At 37.8% G+C, this 21191-nt stretch overlaps 1 protein-coding gene across 2 annotated transcripts in view; it reads right to left on the bottom strand.

Annotated features, from left to right (window-relative positions):
• Positions 1-841: 841 nt before the first annotated feature.
• The window catches only part of LOC150097975 (vascular endothelial growth factor receptor 1-like), a 354137-nt gene continuing 333787 nt past the window's right edge, over positions 842-21191 (bottom strand). Inside the window, exons 21-22 of one of the 2 annotated variants that reach the window (XM_090406574.1) lie at positions 7827-7932; positions 842-1897 (exon numbers count right to left, since the gene is read on the bottom strand). In XM_090406574.1, the coding sequence (XP_090262700.1) occupies positions 1376-1897; positions 7827-7932 (628 nt within the window). In that variant the 3' untranslated portion in view covers positions 842-1375. Of the gene's footprint in view, positions 1898-7826; positions 7933-21191 lie in introns of those variants that run through there. The other variant, XR_016549608.1, reaches the window with a different exon arrangement.

The raw sequence follows: 21191 nt of genomic DNA, 5'->3' as shown, positions 1-21191 counted from the left end.
GAGGCAGCCCTCGATGAGAAGCGAGACAGAGTGGGTAAGATTCCCCAAGCTTGCAATTTTTAAAGGCTCAGGCATAAGTTTTTTTCTTTGTAAATGAAAATAACAATAAATAACAAATTTTGCTTTTTTTTTCCCCCACTTCAGAGGGCTCAGTAAGTTCTTTTCCCCAGGCTCAGTGTTAGCTGTCGATGCCATTGTTTGTGGGTATCAAAGACAAAGACTAATGCCTCTGATTCATAAAGATGAATCTAAAAGAGATGTGGATAAAAATTCTGGAGATTAGGTATATAAAGATGTGCACATGTGATACCAATTTATGCAAGAAGAGTAAAATAAAATAAAATTACTATTAAGCTCTAACCTCATAAAACTGACAACATTGTCCCACTGACTGAAGTCTTAGTGAAAAAGCTGAAAATTTATCATTTAGTGTATCCCTCCCTAACCAAGAAATAAGTACAAAAATATCAGAATGAGAAAGAACACATGGGAGATCCATGAAAGACTATAAACCTATTTTACATTTAGAATGTGGGAGGTATAAGGTTAGACAATCTGGGTTGTCTGTTCTAAACACCAAACACAACACTTTTTTTTTCATTTAAAGCCACGTCTGAAACACAGTTAACAGGCTAATGATTTTATACCAAGGAATGAAAATCATCTACAACTAATGATGTTCACAAATTCCCAATAATAGATACAACAGGATATGAAATTAACTGACAGCTGGCTGGATGGAAATCAGCCTTGTTAGTTGAGCAGATACTGAATATCTGCTCAACTAACAAGGCTGATGAACATCTCTAAGGAAAGTGTCTTTAACTACTTATCTGAAACATAAGATATATAAACAGCTTTATTAACTTTAATTTTTTGCTTGCACATAATTTTCTTATAGTCAACTCTTATTATAGCAAACACTACTACAGTGAGAGCTGTGACCAACCATTTTTTCCTATCCTACAAGTTTGCTTATGAGAGTTGACTGTTATATACATTCACAATATAAATGCAACATTGCTTTTATTATCTTAAGCACAGAATGATTCCATTTCTTGTTCATTAATGAAATATATTCTGGATTCTACACATCAAATGAACAGACTTTATTCCCATTATGCATGGATGAATGAAAAAAAAACAAAATCTATATATAAAAAGAGAACTAGAGAACTTTAACACCTAAAACACTTATATACAATTGTTATCCTTAATATCATTAAAACATTATATGTAACAATGCAGAATAACAATAACTAAAAACTTATATACAACAGTTGTTCTCCCTAATATTATTAAAATATAATTGTTAAATATGAGCTATATTAAATAAAATCAGAGAAAAATAAAACACAGAATATTTTTATATAGTTTATAATTCTGAAACCTCCAGTCTTTTAGGTCTGACTATATTGTTTTGGTAGGGAAAGGAAATGTTTTGCAGACCTGTTGGACTATCAAGAAACACAGAATCATTAGCATCATCTTGATTTGTTTCATTCAAATGTCCCATGGTAAGATAATCAGCACTGGAACTCTTGACTATTGTTTCTGAAGCAGGAATATTTGCAAGTTCATGCATTGTTGAATTAGCTGCATCAGTAGAGATGACCTCCTGTTTATCACTTAAAGAATCAAGTTGAATCATTGGCACTACTTCCATTGCTTCTTTTGGCACAGGACCATCTCCCACAGGACGGATAGATTGAATACAATCATACTGACCAGCAGTAGCATTTTCAGGCCGTAGATTTGAATATTGTTTGGTGTGTAGGATGTCATTTTTCACGTTCATGTAACTATTCAGCTGAGGGCTATCCATACAGAGGTAATCGTTGTTGTTAAAAAATTCTTCATTCATCACTAGGTATGGATCATTCAGATCAATGTAGAACTGAAAATCAAAATCAATAAATATTTTAAAATATAATAAAATTATACATAATAATAAAAAAAAATTAAACAGAACATATTTATGAATGATCTTAATTATAGAAATCATGATTTCTTCTTAGACGGTTATTGATCTGTTAATGTCATTTAAGGTTAACTTTTATTTGCAATATGGTTGTGTAGTATATCTGCACAATAACATCGTCAGCAGAAACAAACCTTCTGGCTAGAAAGACATCCTGTCCAAGATGTGAAACCATAGTGCTTTTCATGAAGGTGAATTAGCTGGTCTCATACAGATGTGACAAGGTTTCTCCCCTACCTGCAAGCCAGCCAAAGCAAACATGCAGTTGACAGACTATGTAGACAGGATTAACTACTATATTAGATAAATTTTGACTGGATTGCTTGGATGTGACAGGCAATTGATTCTGATAAGTAAAGAAATGATTGTCTATTGTGCTGTTATACAATGTTTCCTTCTTATCACTTATGATTGTAACTGAAAGGTGAAGGCTAGTGTGTATTCCTAGTGCTAGATTGAATGTCGTGGACAAAGTAGTGAAGAGGGGAAATGCAGAACTCATTTGGTCAGAGTCAAGAGACTTAGGAAATTCAGCATGCAGCATGGATGTGTTAAATGATACTCTTGTTTTGCACACCTGTTTATGAAGAAGTAATAAAGACACTATTTGCAAGTTTTGATTATTTCTGCTTACTACAAAAAGTATCTGATATTGTGCTATGAGAAAAGCTTGCTTGTGTAGAATGAAAAGATAGTGTATATGAGAAGCTAGCTGAGGCAAGTTACTGGACTTCGATAAGTCTGATCAATTCGACAAGAATTTCAACATATTCTGTAAAAGCTTATCCTTTATTAGGATCTCACGCACATAGGTCTAATGGGATTCAGTCACTATTTGTTAAAATTTATTATAATGAATATTTTACACAATGCTAAACTGCCAGAAGTTAAGTGTTACTGGTTCAATTTTAGTTGCCAACCAGAAGAACTTTTTCTAGGACTTTCTTCAGTCAGCTCCCAAGTAACTTGATATTTGGCATAAGCAAGTAGGGGTATTTCTCTCCTCCCACAAACTTGGGATTAAATCCTACATGTTACAAAAAACAACAGAATTCACACTATTTCAGACAGTGATGTGGGTTTAGATTTAAAATGGTGACAGTTGTCCACTGTACCCTTGTTCTGATGCCTTTAAAATAACAGGCAGCCATGAGTTTACCTATCATTGATGACTAATTGTGACACAACTGGCTGGCTACCAATTTCTAAGAGTTAGTTAAGAGCATCCCCCCCCCCCCTTAATGCTCCCTTTGGGAAATAAAAGGATGTTGGGATTGGGGAATAAAAGGATTTTTTTAAAATAATTTATTATTACAGTGAAAATTCATTTTTTGTTTATAGTTCAGTTGGGGACCCCATAAAGTAAGATCAATGTTGGACCTAGGTTCCCAAAATCTTAATCACAGAATTGATGATAATGCAATGTCAGATGGAATGAAAGTAACTGCTAAGGATGCCATGTGCCACAAGGAATTCAAGTGCACTGACAGCAAGGTACATGGTATCATCAGGTGTAGAGTTGTTTAGACTGAAGGGATAGATTGTGTTAAAATTGGTAAGAACTTGTATAAAGAATTGGGCAGATGAGGGCAATATATTAATTATGCAGCCCAGTATGGATATGTTAAAGGTCACTTTTATTTTATTAATCTGATTACATTTAACAATAGAGTAGATGAGGGCAAGGCATACACTGTCATTTTTTAAAATTTTATTTTTTTATGATTCTTCAAAGACAGGGTACCAAATGGCAAGTTGGTTTTTTAAGTTGCAATGTATGGCTTTGTATATCAAGTTAATGGATTGGATTGGTAACTGGCTTTCTGATAGACATCAGAGAGTTGTATATGGAGGAGCAGCATTAGCAATTAGGAAGGTTCTGTACTGGGACCATTACACTTCAATCTTTATGTTAATGATACTCTCATGGGACTATATGAAGATATTCAATTGCATACGATAACCACTTGGCCAACCAGGCCAGCAACCTCTTGGCTTATCTCCAAAGATGGTTGGTGATGGCATTGCTAAAGCTACAGCTGACTGGAAGGGTCTAAAGATTACTGTTAAGCTAACTATACAGAACAGATAATTTTGGTAATGTGTTCTCTAAATTTTATAACCTTACTTAGCACCACTGCAAGATATCTTATCCTCCACCTCCAACAATATATCTCTCCAAGTAGAAACTCTACATCCCATTTAAAATTTTTTTTTTAAATATAAATTTTAAAATCTTACATTTCACAATATTGACCTAGCATTCCCACTCCTGCACCATTTACTCAGTCTATTCAAGTCTTCTTGTAAGGCTACAACATCTGCAATCAACTGAATATCCCCATTCAAACCTTCTCCAATATCGCTGACATACAGGTTAAACAGCAATACCCAAAAAACAGACCTCAGATGCACACTACTGGTGACTTTCCTCTTCAGGGATATTACTCCACAATACATAACTTGCCGACATCTATCAGATAGCTAACCCCCAATGCAATGCACTAGTCTACTATCCAGCTCTATCCAATTCTAGTTTAGCTAATTTATTAACTTAAAGTATGGTAAGCTATCAAAAGCCATTGCAAAATCTAGATACACTACTGTGTATCCATCTCCCTCATTCAATGCAGTGTCACCTGACTCTGATAAGTAAGTAGATTACTAAAACATGACCTCCCTTTAGCAAATCATGCTGTGCATTAAAGATAATACCACTGTTATCAACCCAATTCTGGATCCTGGTTCACACCTGACACACAGATTGGCCAATAATTCGATGCTTGAATTCTTATCACCTCCTTTATGAAGCAGTACACCTTGCCTTCCACTCCTTTGGAACCTGACTCAATGTAAGACTCATATTAAACAAATATTTCAAGGCAGATGTCAACTCCCTGGCAATTTTCCTTTCTTCAAAGCATCTAGTTTACTCAATTACATAAACCTCTTGCTCACTAATAGCCAGTCTCTTCTCCACTCCATCTATTGCTCTCAAACTCTCCATGATGTCACATTCATTCACAAGGTGAAAGCCCTTCTATGAACTGTTTATTAATTCAAAGATTCATAGAACATTAGAGTATAGAGATGTAGGAATACATATATAATTGAGTAATTAATTTTAAAAATAAATAAACATATACATACATACATACATATATATATATACAGGGTGTTCGGGATAAATTTGACAGTTTCGTAAGGAAAAAGAAAATCTTCTTTGTATCTATTAAATTTAATGAATTGACAAAAAAACATTACAGGCAGAGTTAATTACAATACTATCAACAAGATTTACTCAAAATAACCACCATTAGCATCGATCACAGCTTCAATTCTGCTTCGGAACCTCGAACAAGCTGATGCTACAGTCTCCCTGGGAAGGGCCGCAAAAACTGTTTTAATTTTATCCATTAACTGGGCTTTTGTATTACTGGAAGTGCGATTGGTGTCTTTTTCAACTGCGCCCCATACAAAATAATCCATGGGGTTAAGGTCTGGGGAGTTTGGAGGCCAAACATTTGGACTGGTGAAGTCGTAGAAATTTTCAGACAACCATTTTTGACTTTTCCCAGAGGTGTGGCAAGGGGCCGAATCCTGCTGCCATACATACGGCCTACCATTGGCTACCCTTGTTATCCAGGGCTTGACTACAGTTAGCAACTCCACGAACAAAGCCCGAATTCCAATGCCAGGGTTCTTCAACACCTGTTCCTGCAGATTTGCGAGGAATTCTGCTGTACGAACGCAATCAGATCGTCTGCTAGGGATCTTTCTTCTTGCTACATCCTCGTAGTCACCATTGCAAGTCTCTAGTTCATGCCTGATTGTTTTTACTGTATTCAGGGAGCATTGGGCAGCAGTCGTAATATCCTTATTTTGATGGCAGGCACGAATCATCATGATACAAGTTATTCTCTTCCATGATTCAGGTGGGTTCCAGCTATCCATCCTTTCTGACATCTTGTATATGAATGAAGAAGGGTCCAAACTTTTAAATGAAGAGAAGTGTGTGTTAATACATGTAACTTACGGAAAAATATAATTAATTATAAATATATCAAATTTATACCGAACACCCTGTATAGAAGTAATAAATTATTATTATTTTTCTGACCTAAATGGAGTAACAAGACTCATCGTGGGAAGTCAACACTGGTCAACACAAAGTCTATCATACCACTCCTAAAAATCATCCAGAGTCTGAACGTTTGCCGCCCTTTCAGACAATGCATTTCATGCTCCTACCACTCTCCATGCAAAAAACTTATTTCTCATCCTTTTAATTCACCACCTCTTTTTTATAAGTTCCAAGGATGGCCTCTTGTTTTTGCTCCTTTCCCTTGTTTTACCATTTGAAAAATCTCTTCAGTGTTAATAAGATAATAACCCTTCAACAGCTTAAATGTCTTGATCATATCTCCCCCCCCCCACTCCATGCCTTCTATCCACCAAACTCTGCAGTCTGCATGCCCTCAGTCAATCCTCATAATCAGCATTGTAGAGTCCTGATATCATTTTTGTTATCCGTCTCTGCATCCTCTCCAAGGTTACTTTGTCCCCCATCAAATCCTGGTGACCAGATCTAAGTACAGAAATCCAGATGTGGTGTGATCAAAGCTTTATACACACATCTCTCATGGTCAGTGTTCTCCTCAACAATGCAACAGTTCTCCGAGATGGCTTCACAACCATTGCAATATATCATTGGAACTTCAAATCTCTATCCACAATCACTCCAACATCCCATGCTTTCTCTACTTCTTCCAATATAACTCCACCATGAAGCATCCTATCTGGGGATCTCAAATTTTAAAACCTTACATTTAGTTGCATTAAAATGACATCCCCATTCATGTGGCCCACTTTTCCAGTTTATTCAAATCCTCTTGAAGAGTCAAACCATCAGCATTATTACTAATAACCCTCCCAAGCTTTACATTATCTACAAACAACTAAACATCTCCCTGAAGTCCTGTGACAATGTCATTGATATACACTTATGAGCAGTTGAATTAGAGATACCTGCCTAGTAGCGGGCAGCACCCCCCCCCTTTTCGCCTTGATGACGGTGCAGATGTGGCGTGGCATGGACTCCACAAGGCACCAGAAGCATTGGGGAGCCAAACTGATCCATGACCGCTGCACAGCCTCCCACAATGCATGGAGATTGGTTGGAGCAGGGTCCAGTGCGTGTATATCTCTCTCGACAGCATCCCAGATGTGTTCAATAGGATTGAGGTCAGGGGACCTCAGGGGCCAGCCAAGCATCCTCATGTCCATGGAGTGTTCATCCACCCACTTGGTCACAATTAGGGAGTGGTGGGCCAGTGCATTGTCTTGCTGTAGGTACAGGTCTCCTGCAGGGTGCTGTAGACACAGAAATGTAGGCCCATGATCTGACAGCAGGTCCCTGTATCGTTCGCCGGTGAGGGACGACGGTAGAGTAGCTCTTACAGTTATAAACTTAAAATGTCGGAGAGGTGGATTTTTTATAAGTGAACTCTCAGTCGGTGTGTAAAAGTATTTGCTAAAATAATGAGCCAAAAGACTTCATATAATAAAGCCTTTTGTAATGAACAGGTTTGAAAAACATAATGGGCACCACTTACAATAATATCCATAACGTAATCTCTGCTAGTTTCTTTTATGTTACATTTCACAGCAAAAAAAAGCTATATAACATAAGAGCTATATTTAAATTTTGCAGATATGTATTATATACTCATATGTGAAAAAAAAAAAGTAACTCATTACTGCATTCAATTCCATTTACTTAGTATTACAATTTAAATGCAGATTTGAACCTTATTACTCAAACAATAAAGTTAAGATAACCAACCTGTTTTACTCCATCCTCTAGTAAAGCTCCTAGAAGATCAGCTAATTCACTAAAGTTTGGACGATCTTTAGGTTCTGTCTGCCAGCACTTTTGCATCATTAAGTACCTATTAATGTTAAAGAAAATAAGAATTTTAAGTAACACAGGCTATCATGTCTGTGTTTAATTTTTTTATTATCAGATATGGATAACATGTATCTACTCCCATCTCTCTCTCAGCATCTTGACCTGTCAATGGCAGGCAAGGGTTATGAGAAAAAAAGCTATAGAAGAAAAGTTTCGTGTGATTGACTATTTAAACTTATGTGCTGGTTGGAATTCACTTTAAGGTTTAATGGAATAAAAACAGCACATATAATCCGAAATTTAATTTTAGATAATAATGACATCATTATGAGCTTTGATGTCACCTATCTTTTTACCAATATCCCTCTTTCTGACACTTTAAATTTACTAAACAATGTTTTCTCCCTGTAATATCATTGAACTTTTTAATTTTACCATTCATTATGGCTACTTCAGCTGGAAAAATACCATTTACTATTATTATTATACCGGTATCTCCATGGAGTCAGAACACTATTTGTGGGAGATCCATTTATTCACACTAGCCATCATTCACACAATACCTCTCCTTAAACTCAAAATATCTCTCAGAAGTGTGATATAAACAGATTGAGGACACAGCCGTGGAATTCCGCCTTCTCTCCTACAGCAAATTTTTATATAGAGCATTTCATAAAATATGCTCTTGATACTGCTATTCTCAAACATTCTATTTGGTTACAGTACACTGATGATGTGTTCTTTATTGGGCCACATGGCTCAGATACAATAGACTCCTTACTCCTCCATCTCAAAAGATAGCACCACACAATCCAGTTCACTATAAAAAAAAAAAAAAAGAAAATAAGAATAACTTGCCTTTTCTAGATACTTTAATCACATATCTTCCCAATTATGTCCTTTCTTTCTTTTTACAGAAATCACATACACAGGTAGATAGATACAGAAGCTCCCCCCACCCCTCTTAACAATATGGTGTTATCAAAGCTTAGTTAACAGATTCCTCAATCTCTGTTCTGCCCAGGTTGAACTCTCCTTATTTGTCAGACCTTTTTGCCCAGTAATTACAATGCCAAAAAAGATCCACAAATCAATTCTTCCTCCCATCTCTCTCAGCATGTTTACTATATTTTGAAAGTTTTTTTCATTTGGTTATTCTATAAATTAAAGATGCCAACAAATTATATTCTTGGTTTAATACTTTATCCAAGTGCAAGCAAGCAAAGTTTGCACATCAAGTATCTTCATGGATGAGCTATATAGAAGCTAATAATGACTTTCATTTGACTTCAGGTGTGTATAATGCTATGCATTATGAGAAGTAAGTGCTGCTATCCAGACCAGTTTCAACTTTTCTTGAGGTCTCATCAGTGCAAACTAGACCCAGAGGAGATGCCAAGGTTGAAGTAATGCAGAAGTCATATATTTCAACTATACAAGTAGTGAAAATGTATATCACCATATTATTAAGATACTCTGGATCAGAGATAGATGCTGAAAGTTTTTTCGCTTGATTGGTGAAATGGCTTGGTGATACACCTTTTCGCTACTTGTATATAGGAAATATATGACTTCTGCATTACTTCAACCTTGATATCTCTTCTGGGTCTGGCTCCCACTGATAAGACCTCAAGAAAGGTCAAAACCAGCCTGGGTAGTGGCCCTTCCCATAATGCATAGCATTACATGCACATCCAAAAGGATGTGTAATGGGATAGTAAGGATATGTCTGCTTGTGCATTACGAGCAGACATATCCTTATTGATATTTTTCAATATATTGAGTACCTCAGTTCATCTATCTCAATGCTCACATCGGTCTCTGTCACCTTACTACCTGCAAAGTCACCACCTAGATGATATTCCTTTATAAAGTGATCACTTAGTAACTGAATTATTTCTTCTCCTTCTGTCACTTTCCTACCATCAGCACTGAATGATTATGGAAAGTTGTCTTTCCATAATCATTCTTTCTCTTACTTGCTACATAGCAAAACTATTTTGGATTTACTTTGGCTTGCTTAGTTGGGTAGATTGCTGTAAATCTTATTTAGCCTTATATAGGAAGAAGGACCTTGAGTATATGGATGTATCAGATAAATTTGAAGGTGATAGATCTGTTTGCTGGAGATGGTCTGCATTAGAGTGAAACTGGCAATGTGAAGTTGGGTAGATTGCTGTTGAGTGAAAAGTGTATGTGCTCAGGCAGAGAAATGATAATTACATAGTGGGACTGTTAGTTAAGCTATCAGGAAAGGTGATGAATGATAGTAGTATAAAAGATAGGGTTTAGGAATAGCCTTGATGGGAGGCAGAAAAGTCAAATATCTTGAAGAATGATAGGATAAGAGAAGAGATTACAAGAAGGAAAGATTCATCAAGAAAAAGTTACTGTGGGTTCTAATATTATGATTGCTGATCATCAATAATTCATGGAATATCAGGAATAAAGAGGCAGAGTTTGTGGTTTTAATAAAATCAGTTGATCTGTAAATCACTGGTCTCAGTCAGATGTGGCCTGACAGAGGATGAATGATATATAATGGAAATAGAATATGATGGATATGGCATTTTTGGAGAAGACAGAAAAAATTAAAAAAAAGAGGGGGAGAATTGAATTAAGCAATAGCAATAATGGCTTGGAGGCTATTTGATTAAGACTAATATGAGCAGGAATTTTAGATACTTAGTGGTGTGTTGCTAACAGAAGGCTGTGATAAATTCAGTCTAAAAATGAATACTCAGAAAACAAAAATAATCATCATATCAGATAAAGAAATGGATTAAAACCTAAATATAAAAGCCACTGAATAGAATAAATAGGCAGATTTATAGAGATGGGAATTGTTATAACTTGTAATGGAAAATGCAAACATGAAATAATATAAATAGCCAAAATGACCTTTAACATGCAACAAACAATTAGCAGAACCAGTGACAAATAATGTGGAGAGCAGTGACAAGGAAATGTATAGGCAAATTAGCCTGGCAAATAAGAAAATGATGATCATTACAGGTTATTTTAGTTATGGCAATATAGATTGAAATGAAAAGAAGGCATCTGGGGACAAGAGAATTTCTATAGTTTGTGAGAGACAATTACCTTAGCAGTACATAACAGATGAAGTTCAAGGATCTTGGATTTGATCATCTAATCAGTGGACGTTATCATAAATGGAATGTGAAATCTTCCATCAGCCTGTGAGATTGATAAAGACATGATAACCTGAGAAGTGGCAGGCTAAATGAGGAAGTCTCTGAGAAAGTTATATATGTAGAACTATGAGGCTGGTAATTATGATAAACTTTGCTCCATGAAAATTCGTTGAAAACAGTTAAATGAAAGACAATTTACAGGATGGCTAACAGAATGGAAATTCATCAAAAAAAAAAAAAAAATCATCAAATAACAATTTAATGAATGGCAATTCATTGAATCAACAATTCATTGTACAACAATTTGTTGCAAAAGTAGTGATCATTTAATTGGAATGGGAAAGATTAGTTAGCAAAAAACAAGTATCGATTCTAAGATGGCTGGATAAAGACCTACAGGAAGACCAAAATCAAGATGTAGTTAGTAAGCACCTTAGAAGACAAAAGTATAACATCTAACAATATTGGAGACCTGGCAGACAGAAGACTAATTAGAAAGAAAACTTCCCACAGGAAGTTAGTAATAATGTAAACTTTTCATGTAGCATCATCATGGTATTCTGTGCATCCCTTAAGGATGCATATCAGGAATTTGATGATGATGAAATTTGGAATGGTTCTGAGTAAAATTTATTCCATAATTGCTGGTGTATGGATGCCGCATAATAATAATAATTATTATTATTACTAAGAATCTTTAACAGATGCTTCATTGCATCAGCCTGGATGAAGCATCCAGGCTGATATATTGTTGCCAGTAAATTATTATAAATGTATTTGCAGTGCAAATTGCAAAATGCTGATATTCTGATGAAAAGAGTAAAAACATAAAATTGGCAAACATGACATGATAACAATCACTTATAAATTTCATGAATACGAAGTTTTGGGAACACTTGCAAGATATTATAAAACAATAAATTCTTTTCCATGTTAGTTTTCTTTAGATAAATACAGCTGTTATTAAATTTACTTTATGCGTATATTGTTGCTTTTATTATTATTATTATTATGTGACACCTCCAGGGAGTCCAAAGACTGATCAAGAGAGAATGTGCCAACAGCATCGAACAATTGATCTCCTTCCAACTACTTTTCCAACTATTAACTACTTTTGCGTGAGCCATTAGTAGCAGAGGCTCTACCAAACGACTAACCTTTGCTGCCTTTATCATTTATAATGTTTTTGTTTTCATTTTTGTATAACTGATTGTTTGCTCACTGTTTCTTTTTCTTTCATAGATTCATAAATAAATGCAGGTAACACAAGGACAGATAATTTTACCACCTGATTACTACAAAACATAACTAGTATGAATCACTATAAATACAGTGTGGAGGGAGTGATCTACCTCAGGAGAAGGAGTACATGATAGCCCTTAACTCTTCAATATCCTCCAATGCAAGTAGTACAAAACAGTTCACCATCGCTCATAAACAGAATAGGAATAAGCTAGGAATACTATAAAATATACTATTAAGTATATTTTTGGGACTGGAGTATGTGATTTGTTGCTTACTAAGAAGGTTCTGATTCCTTATACAATGGAATCAGAATCTTATTACTTCTATAACTACAGTGTCCTCTGCATCATTCCCAGAATTCATTGTGTTGTCCTCACAATTTTGGCAATATGTCCTCTAAATTTTAGATCCTTATCCACCATAACCCCAAGATAAATGTAGGTAACACAAGGACAGATAATTTTACCACCTGATTACTACAAAACATAACTAGTATGAATGAAATTAGTGCAGACAATGTATCTGATTAAGTAAGAAGCAATGTGGAAGAGTAGGAAAGTAAGAAAGGAGAGATTGAAGTGGTGTTTATGAATGAAGAAGCGGGTAGCATGAGTATAGAGAATGAGAAAACAAGTGTGCATGAAAAACAGGGAGGCTCAGGATGGACAGTGGAACACAGGTTGAAAAAGGTTGATGTTCCAAGAGGATATGAATACATGTGTAGACAAAAAAGGGAAGGGGATGACCTGGGATCAAGAGAAAACAGCTGGATTTGAAGAAGGTTCTGAGATGAATAAGGAGAAAAAGAAATGGTTCGAGTAAAGTATGGAGAAGTCACATCTAATAGGTGGTATTAGTGAAACTTGCTATAAATCTAGGAATGAGCTAGTATGTTTGTACACAAATGCTAGAAGCAGTACCATCGACAGGGTGTAGCACAGAGGCAGCCTGCCTCACAGTGCGGCTTAATAAGGGCACTCGTTCAGCCATATTGCGGTAGGTGCTGTTGCTAACAGGAATTGTTAGTGTAGCAAGTGCTGAAAGAAGTTTTTCCAAGCTTAAACAGATTAAAAATTATTTGCTAAAAGCAATGACCCAAGGAAGATTGGTTGGTCTAGCAACTATATCGATAGAGGCAGACATGGCTTATAATTTAAATTTAGAAGAGCTTATAAATAGTTTTATTATGTGATATTCCTGTAGAGCAATAATTTAATTAATATTATTATGTAATAATTTTGCATTAATGTTTCTCTTGTAATAAAAACAAAAACAGCAATTGGAGATTTTCTTATATTTTTGTCTTATAATCCACCAGGGGCGATATTTAATTGTTTGCCTCAGGGTGCGATAACTTGCAAGATTAACCATGGCCATCGCCAGATTAACTTTAATCTGGCGATGGCCCTGGCTAGAAGTGTAAGAAACAAGGCAAACGAGTTGCATTAATCAAGTCTGTTTACCTAAGAATTGTTGGAATAAGTGAGACATGGCTGGATGTGGATGACATCCTGACAAGAATAGAGATGGAAGGGTATGATGTGTTTCGTGAAGATGGAAAGGGTAAAAAGGGAAAGGGGGTGCTCTTCATGATAAAGAGTTATGTCCATACAAGGTAGAGATGCAAGAGAGAAATAGTGGTAGTGGTTTTGAGACAGTATAATATAATACAGAGGTGAATAGAATGAAATACTGTAGCTGGATAGAGCTGGTAATGTGGATGGTAGCAACCATGAAATGCATAATCAAATTACTCAAGTAAATAAGAAAAGGATGATGATTATGGGTGATTTTAATTATGGGAACATAGACCGGTAAAGAAGTAAAGAAAATGAGTTTCTCGAGTACTTGAGGGAACAACTACCTCAGACAGTATGCAACAGAGGATTTGAACATCTCATAAGAGGATGCCATAAAGGAGGTGTCATATCACCTTCCAGTTAGAGTAATCATGAAGTGATTACTTTGATGGTTGCCAGCACCGTCAAAACTTCTGTAAGGAAAGAGTATATGTGGAACTACTAGGATGGTGATTATGAGATGCCCAAAAGACATCTTGCAGGTGTATCATGGAAGGAGGAGTTGGCTAGGAAGGAGATCAATTCTGCTTTGATCATATTCAAGAACTATCTAGTAAAAGCAATGTCTAAATGTATTTCAAGGGTCAGAAGGTTAAATAAGGTAGGTGTGAAATGGATAAATGAAAAGAATATGCATGTGATACAGAGGAAAAAGGCATAATGGAGGCAACATAAGCAGAGTGCGTGTGTAGAGGCTTAAGTGCTGTGAGGACATCATGTTGGAGGCTTAATGGATTTTTTACAACACTCAAAAAGAATTAAAATAGAATTTAATACTTCCTATATTTCGTCCTAGTCACTAGGACATCTACGGGGATTACAAAAACAATTAATGTAACATATACACAAATAACAAACAATACTAAGCCCAACCACGTGGGTGACACTAAAGTCCTATCCAGGCAGAGCGCCCTCTAAGGGCAGTAGTAGGTGGCCTGGAATGTAAGGTGGGAACTCTGGTGATGAGTGTTTCCCAAATCTTCGGAAGCTTAATGCAACCGTATTTATTGAGATTTGGTTGGTTTTTGAGAGCTGCTGCTGCTGCTTCTAAGAAAAGTCTCTCTTTCTTGAATTTGCTGTGGTGGAGCATGGTGGTTTTCTTCCATGATACCCTGTGTGTGGTGTCCAAAACATGGTCAGCCAAGCCTGAATGGCCATAGTTGTGTTTGAGGATGTAAGACTTGTGTTCCTCTAGATGGATAGATGCTGATCTGCCTGTCTGTCCAAAGTACGCAAGCTTACAGGAACAGGGTACTTTGTAAACTCCAGGCAGAGAGAGAGGAGGGAGCTGATCTTTCGTAGAACGGATAAGGGTAGCAAGTTTGCAGTGGGGCTTATATGCTGTGTGTAGGTTGTACTTTTTTAGTATCCTGGCTATTTTTTTGGATGTGCCACGGATGTAGGGTATGGTGATGGCATTTTTAAAATCTTGTTGACGAGAAGGACGGGGAATGGGGGAGGAGTTGATTATTTTTTTGATACTGTGATCGCTGTAGCCATTGGAGAGGAAAGTGTTGTGTATGTGGTTAAGCTCAGTAGTGAGGGCAGTTCCACTGGAACAAAGATTGTGGGCTCTCTTGGTAAGAGTTTTAATAATGCCATATTGTTGAGAGGGGTGGTGGTGGGAGAGTTTGTGAATGTATCTGCCTATGTGTGTGTGGGTTTTCTGAAAACCCATTCACAAACTCTCCCACCACCACCCCTCTCAACAATAATGCCATATTGTTAAGAGGGGAATGGTCCAGAAAGAGAGACTTTTCTTAGAAGCAGCAGCAGCTCTCAAAAACCAACCAAATCTCAATAAATACGGTTGCATTAAGCTTCCGAAGATTTGGGAAACACTCATCACCAGAGCTCCCACCTTACATTCCAGGCCACCTACTACTGCCCTTAGAGGGCGCTCTACCTAGATAGGACTTTAGTGTCACCCACGTGGTTGGGCTTAGTATTGTTTGTTATTTGTGTATATGTTACATTAATTGTTTTTGTAATCCCCGTAGATGTCCTAGTGACTAGGACGAAATATAGGAAGTATTAAATTCTATTTTAATTCTTTTTGAGTGTTGTAAAAAATCCATTGAGCCTCCAACATGATAAGCAAAGTGGTAATAATCAATTCCATGAGGATCACGAAGAACAAGCAATGAGGTTAACTTGGTTGGTAAGGGTAGCAACAGTGAAGTATTAGCAGCAGTGAGCTAATGAAACTAAAAAGTATCCTAAGGAGTTCATTTAATATGTAGCCAGCAAAAAAAAAAAGAATGATTATGGAAAGAAGACATTGATTGCAGAAAATGATATAAGAACAACTGCTGCAGAGGATATAGTCAAGTTATTTAATGAGCAGTTCATGAAGGTCTTTAATTCTTGTGAATGTGACATCATGGAGAGCTTGAGAACAGTTGATGATAAGAAGGAGAGACTGATAATAAATTTAGTTTAATCCTTTATCCAAGTGTAAGCAAACAAAGTTTGCACCTGAAGTATCTTCAGGACTGAGGCAACTCGTGGTAAAGATGGACTAAGCTCTCATCACTTGTTTTAGTATCTCCCATAATGCAAAGCACATCTCCTTGCAGACTTGTATAATACCATGCATTCCACCTTAGTGATACTAAGGTGGAAGTAAAGAAGAAGTTATATTTATCTATACAAGTTGCCAAAAGTGTCTCACCTTATTATTAAATTGCTCTGGATTAGAGAAAGATGTTGGAAGTTTAAAAAAAAAACTTCCAAGAGGAGAGATTGACTGTAAATGAGCAAGAGGTATATGGGGAATTGAGCAAACTTGATGTTAATAAGGCTATGAGAATTGATAATACGTAGGCTGTTCAATAAGTTATAAGACTATATTTATACAGAAAACAGATTATCCTTAATTGTCATCATTTACATGGTCTTTTTCGAAGTAACTACCGTGAGACGCGATGCATTTGTCCCAATGTTGCGTCCACTTCTTAAACACATGTTGAAGTCCGTTTTTGAAAGTTCTTTCAAAACTGCCTCAGCAGCTTTTACACATGCTTTGTTGCTTTCGAAATGGCAGCCTCTTAGTGGTTTCTTGAGCTGAGGAAACAGCCAGAAATCGCACGGTGCGAGATCAGGACTGTATGGAGGGTGTGGTAGGATATCTATGTTGTTCTTCTTCAAAACGTCCACTACACAACCAGCAATAAGAGAGTGGAGAGCGTATGTGCGCAAAATGCAGGCAGTTGGAGGAAATAACTACATTAGATATATCGATATCCGACTTTGTTGCTCCAGGAACGGAGAATGAATGTAGGAAGACGAGTAGTATGATAGGAGAGAATGAGAAAATAATGGTTGATAGTGTGGAAGGTGTGAGTGACTGTGGAAGTTTAGGAGATGGTTTTGTTTGGGAGAGTGAATTTAGATTAAGAGTGACTGACCTGCAGCGGGAGATAGATGAGTTGAAAGAGGAGGTGGAATGTCTAGTGAATGAGAGCAGAAGTATGAAAGATAAGATTAGGAGAATGGAAGAGATGAATGCAAGGCGAATCAGAGTAGGAGAGAGAGAGAATTTAAGGAGTATGAGTGAGAGGTATGGGGGTGCTAGAAGAGGAGAGATTGGAAACAGTAGAAGAGAAGGAATGAGAGAGAGGTATGGGAATGCTAGCAGACGAGAGGATGAAAACAGTAGGAGAGACGGAATGAGAGAGAGATATGGAAGTGCTAGAAGAGGAGAGAATGGAAACGGTAGGAGAGATGGAATGAGAGAGAGGTATGGGAATGCTAGAAGACGAGCGGATGGAAACAGTAGTAGGAGAGACAGAATGAGAGAGGGATATGGAAGTGCTAGAAGTGGAGAAAATGGAAACAGTAGGAGAGAGGGAATGAGAGAGATGTATGGGAGTGCTAGAAGAGGAGAGAATGGAAACAGTAGAAGAGAGAGGTATGGGAATGAAAGAAGAGGAGAGAATGGAAACAATAGGAGCGATGGAATGGTAAGAGGTATAATGTATGGTGACTCAATGATCCGTGGTGTTCAGGATAGGATGCGTGAGGAGTGTTTGCCAGGAGGAACAATAGAAAGGGTGGCTATGGCAATTAAGAGAAGTGAAAGGGTGGATGAGATGATTGTGATGGTAGGAACGAATGACTTGAGTGGTAATGTAAGTCGGGCAGCGAGAGATATGAGATTTTTGCTTGAGACTGTACGGAAGAAGACAGAGAGAGGAAAAATAGTGTGCGTGTTGCCTAGGTATGATAATGATGAGCTGAGCAGAAGAGCGGTGATATTGAATGGCATAATAGCGAGAATGTGTGACAAGAGAGGACTGGTATATGTGGATGCTTGGAGTGCGTTTGAGGAAAGAGAGGAGTTGTTTGCGAGAGACCGTTTGCATTTGAATGAGGAAGGACGTAGGCATCTGGAGAGATTGCTGTTCTGAATGAGTCAGTGTGTCCCAGGGAGGATGATAGCAGGGGTGGCCTCTTGTGGGAAAGGATACTTGGGAGAAGGGAGACAATGTCAGGTAAGACTGAGCCCAGTGGAGTCTAGAAGGGATAATGCTGGGTATAGAAACAATGGCATTTATATGCTGTATACTAATGCCAGGAGTATCCGGAATAAGGGAGAGGAATTGGTGGCGCAGATAGCATCAGCCTGGCCAAAAATTATTGCGATCACTGAGACGTGGTTGACAGAAGGGGATATAAAAACAGGCATAGAAGTCACTGGGTATAGCATTTTTCGCCAGGATAGGAGGGGAAAGCGTGGTGGTGGGGTGCTGCTTATGATAAGTGATGACCTATGTCCTCTAAGAGTGGAGAATTTGGAAGGTAGTGAGACAAATGATTTTGAGAGCGTATGGTGTGAGGTAGAGGTAGGCAAGACAGGATATTTAGTGGGGTGTTGCTACAGACCCAGGAGCACAGAGGATGGGGACCAGGAGATGTTTAGACAGCTAAGTTTGGCAAGTGCAAGAAGAATGATTGTTATGGGAGATTTTAACTTCAGTAGTATAAATTGGAGAGAGGAAGATGCATGTAACAATAGGGGAATGGAATTTCTAGAATTCTTGAGGGACAAATGTCTTAGGCAACATGTAACAGAGGGAACAAGAGGTTCAAAAATTTTGGATTTGGTTATAGCATCAGAAGAGTTGATAATAACTGAGTTGACGTCTCTCCCACCAGTTGGAGAGAGTGACCATATGGTTTTGACTTGGAAAATGAATAGACATGCAGGAGTATCAAAGAGACGGGAACTTATGTGGAATTATAAGGCAGGTGATTATAATAGTCTTAGACGTCAACTTCGGGAAGTTTCATGGAGGGAGGAATTGGAAGGCCGGGATATCACCAGTGCGTGGGAAATTGTGAAAGAATATTTGTTATCAGCAATGGTAAGTTGTATACCACGAGTGAAGAAGAGGGCGCAATTTGGAGTAAAGTGGATGACAAACAATATTAAACAGGAATTGCATGTGAAAAAGAGGCTATGGAAGAGATATAAGGAGACAGGTGAAGAGATGCATGAGGAATATAAGACACAGGCCAGAAGAGTGACTCGTGTGGTAAGGAAAGCGAAACTGGAATATGAGAGGAGATTGGCCCTAAGATCCAAAGAAAATCCTAGGGAATTTTTTAGCTATGTGGCCAGTAGGAGGAGAAATGACTGTGGAAGAATGATATTGTGGGATAAAAATGGGAATAGAGTGACTGATGCAGAGGACATAGTGGAATTGTTCAATGAACACTTTATTGGAGTATTTCATCCTAGAGGAGTCAGTTTTAATGCTAGAGGGATAGGACTGGTACGAGGTCTGGAGGTACAGGAGGAGAGTGTGTTTCAGATACTGAGTACTCTGGATGACAGTAAAGCTGTGGGACTGGATGGTATTTCGCCACGAGTTTTGAGAGAATGTGCTAGGGAATTGACAATACCTTTAACGTGGCTTTTCAATGAAAGTCTGGCTTTGGCAAAGGTGCCCAGGGAATGGAAGGAAGGTAAGATAGTGCCATTGCATAAGGGTGGTAACAGACTGGAAGTGTCTAATTATAGGCCAGTCTGTGTGTCATCAGTAGTTGTTAAGATCTTGGAGAAAGTAGTGAGGGACCGTGTACAGCATTGGGCAGATGAGGGTAATGTTATCTGTGAGAATCAACATGGATTTGTGAAAGGACGCTCTTGTTTTAGCAATATGCTAGCCTTTTATAATAAAGTTACAAGAGCATTAGATGAGGGAAAGGCATATACTGCAATTTTCTTAGACTTGGCGAAGGCATTTGACAGGGTGCCACATGATAAGCTGATATTTAAGTTGCAGCACATGGGTCTGGATGTCAGATTGGTCAACTGGATTCAGGATTGGCTGTCTGATAGGTATCAGAGAGTTGTGTATGGTGGAGCAGTTTCCAGGAGGCAGAGGGTTACAAGTGGGGTCCCACAGGGCTCAGTACTAGGACCTATATTGTTTAACCTTTATATCAATGACATAGCCAGTGGATTGCAGGGGGATATTCAGTTGTTTGCGGATGATGCGAAGCTTGGAAGGATTATTAGTAATAGTGCAGATGTGGTAGCCCTGCAAGAGGATTTAAATAAGCTAGATAGATGGGCAAATGAATGGGGGTGTCAGTTTAATGCAGCAAAATGTAAGGTCTTGAGGTTTGGGAAACATCGATGGGATGCTGCATACTCTATGGGAGGAGTTATACTGGAGGAAGTAGGGGAGACAAGAGATCTGGGGTTGATGATTGATAGAAACCTGAAGTTTAGGGGACATATTGCAAAGGTGGTGAAGGTAACACAGAGGATTGCTGCTATTATGAGAAGGACACTGACCTGCAGAGATAAGAGGGTTATCATTCCGTTGTATAAGTCTCTGATCAGACCACACTTGGACTATTGTTCTCAGATTTGGTCCCCAGGATTTGAAGGGGATAAATTAACCGTGGAAAGGATACAAAGACGGATGACAAAGATGGTTTCAGGACTGTACAAGGATAGTTATGAGGATCGGCTGAGAGAATGTGGACTGCAGAGTTTGGTGGATAGAAGAAGGAGAGGTGATATGATTTAGACTTTTAAACTGTTGAGAGGTGGTTACACAGTTGACACTGGGGAGTTCTTTCGCTTGGTTGATCAGCGGGAAGGAGTGATGACAAGAGGCCATCCCTGGAAGTTACGAAAGGAAACTGTGAGCAAGAGGGTAAGGAGTGGTTTCTTTGTGTGGAGGGTGGTTGAGCCGTGGAATGCATTGCCTGATGGAGTGGTGGGAGTGAGAACGGTCAGTGGGTTTAAGGAGTGGTATGATAAACTTTGTGTTTCTCAGGGGGGGACTTCCCCTCGA

This window comes from Typopeltis vanoorti, chromosome 16 (assembly GCF_054136105.1).
Source record: "Typopeltis vanoorti isolate ZY-2024b chromosome 16, IOZ_Tvanoo_1.0, whole genome shotgun sequence".
NCBI classification, from domain to species: Eukaryota; Metazoa; Arthropoda; class Arachnida; order Uropygi; family Thelyphonidae; genus Typopeltis; species Typopeltis vanoorti.
The sequence above is the reverse complement of the archived record's forward strand: the minus strand, read 5'-3'. Positions and strand labels throughout refer to the sequence as shown.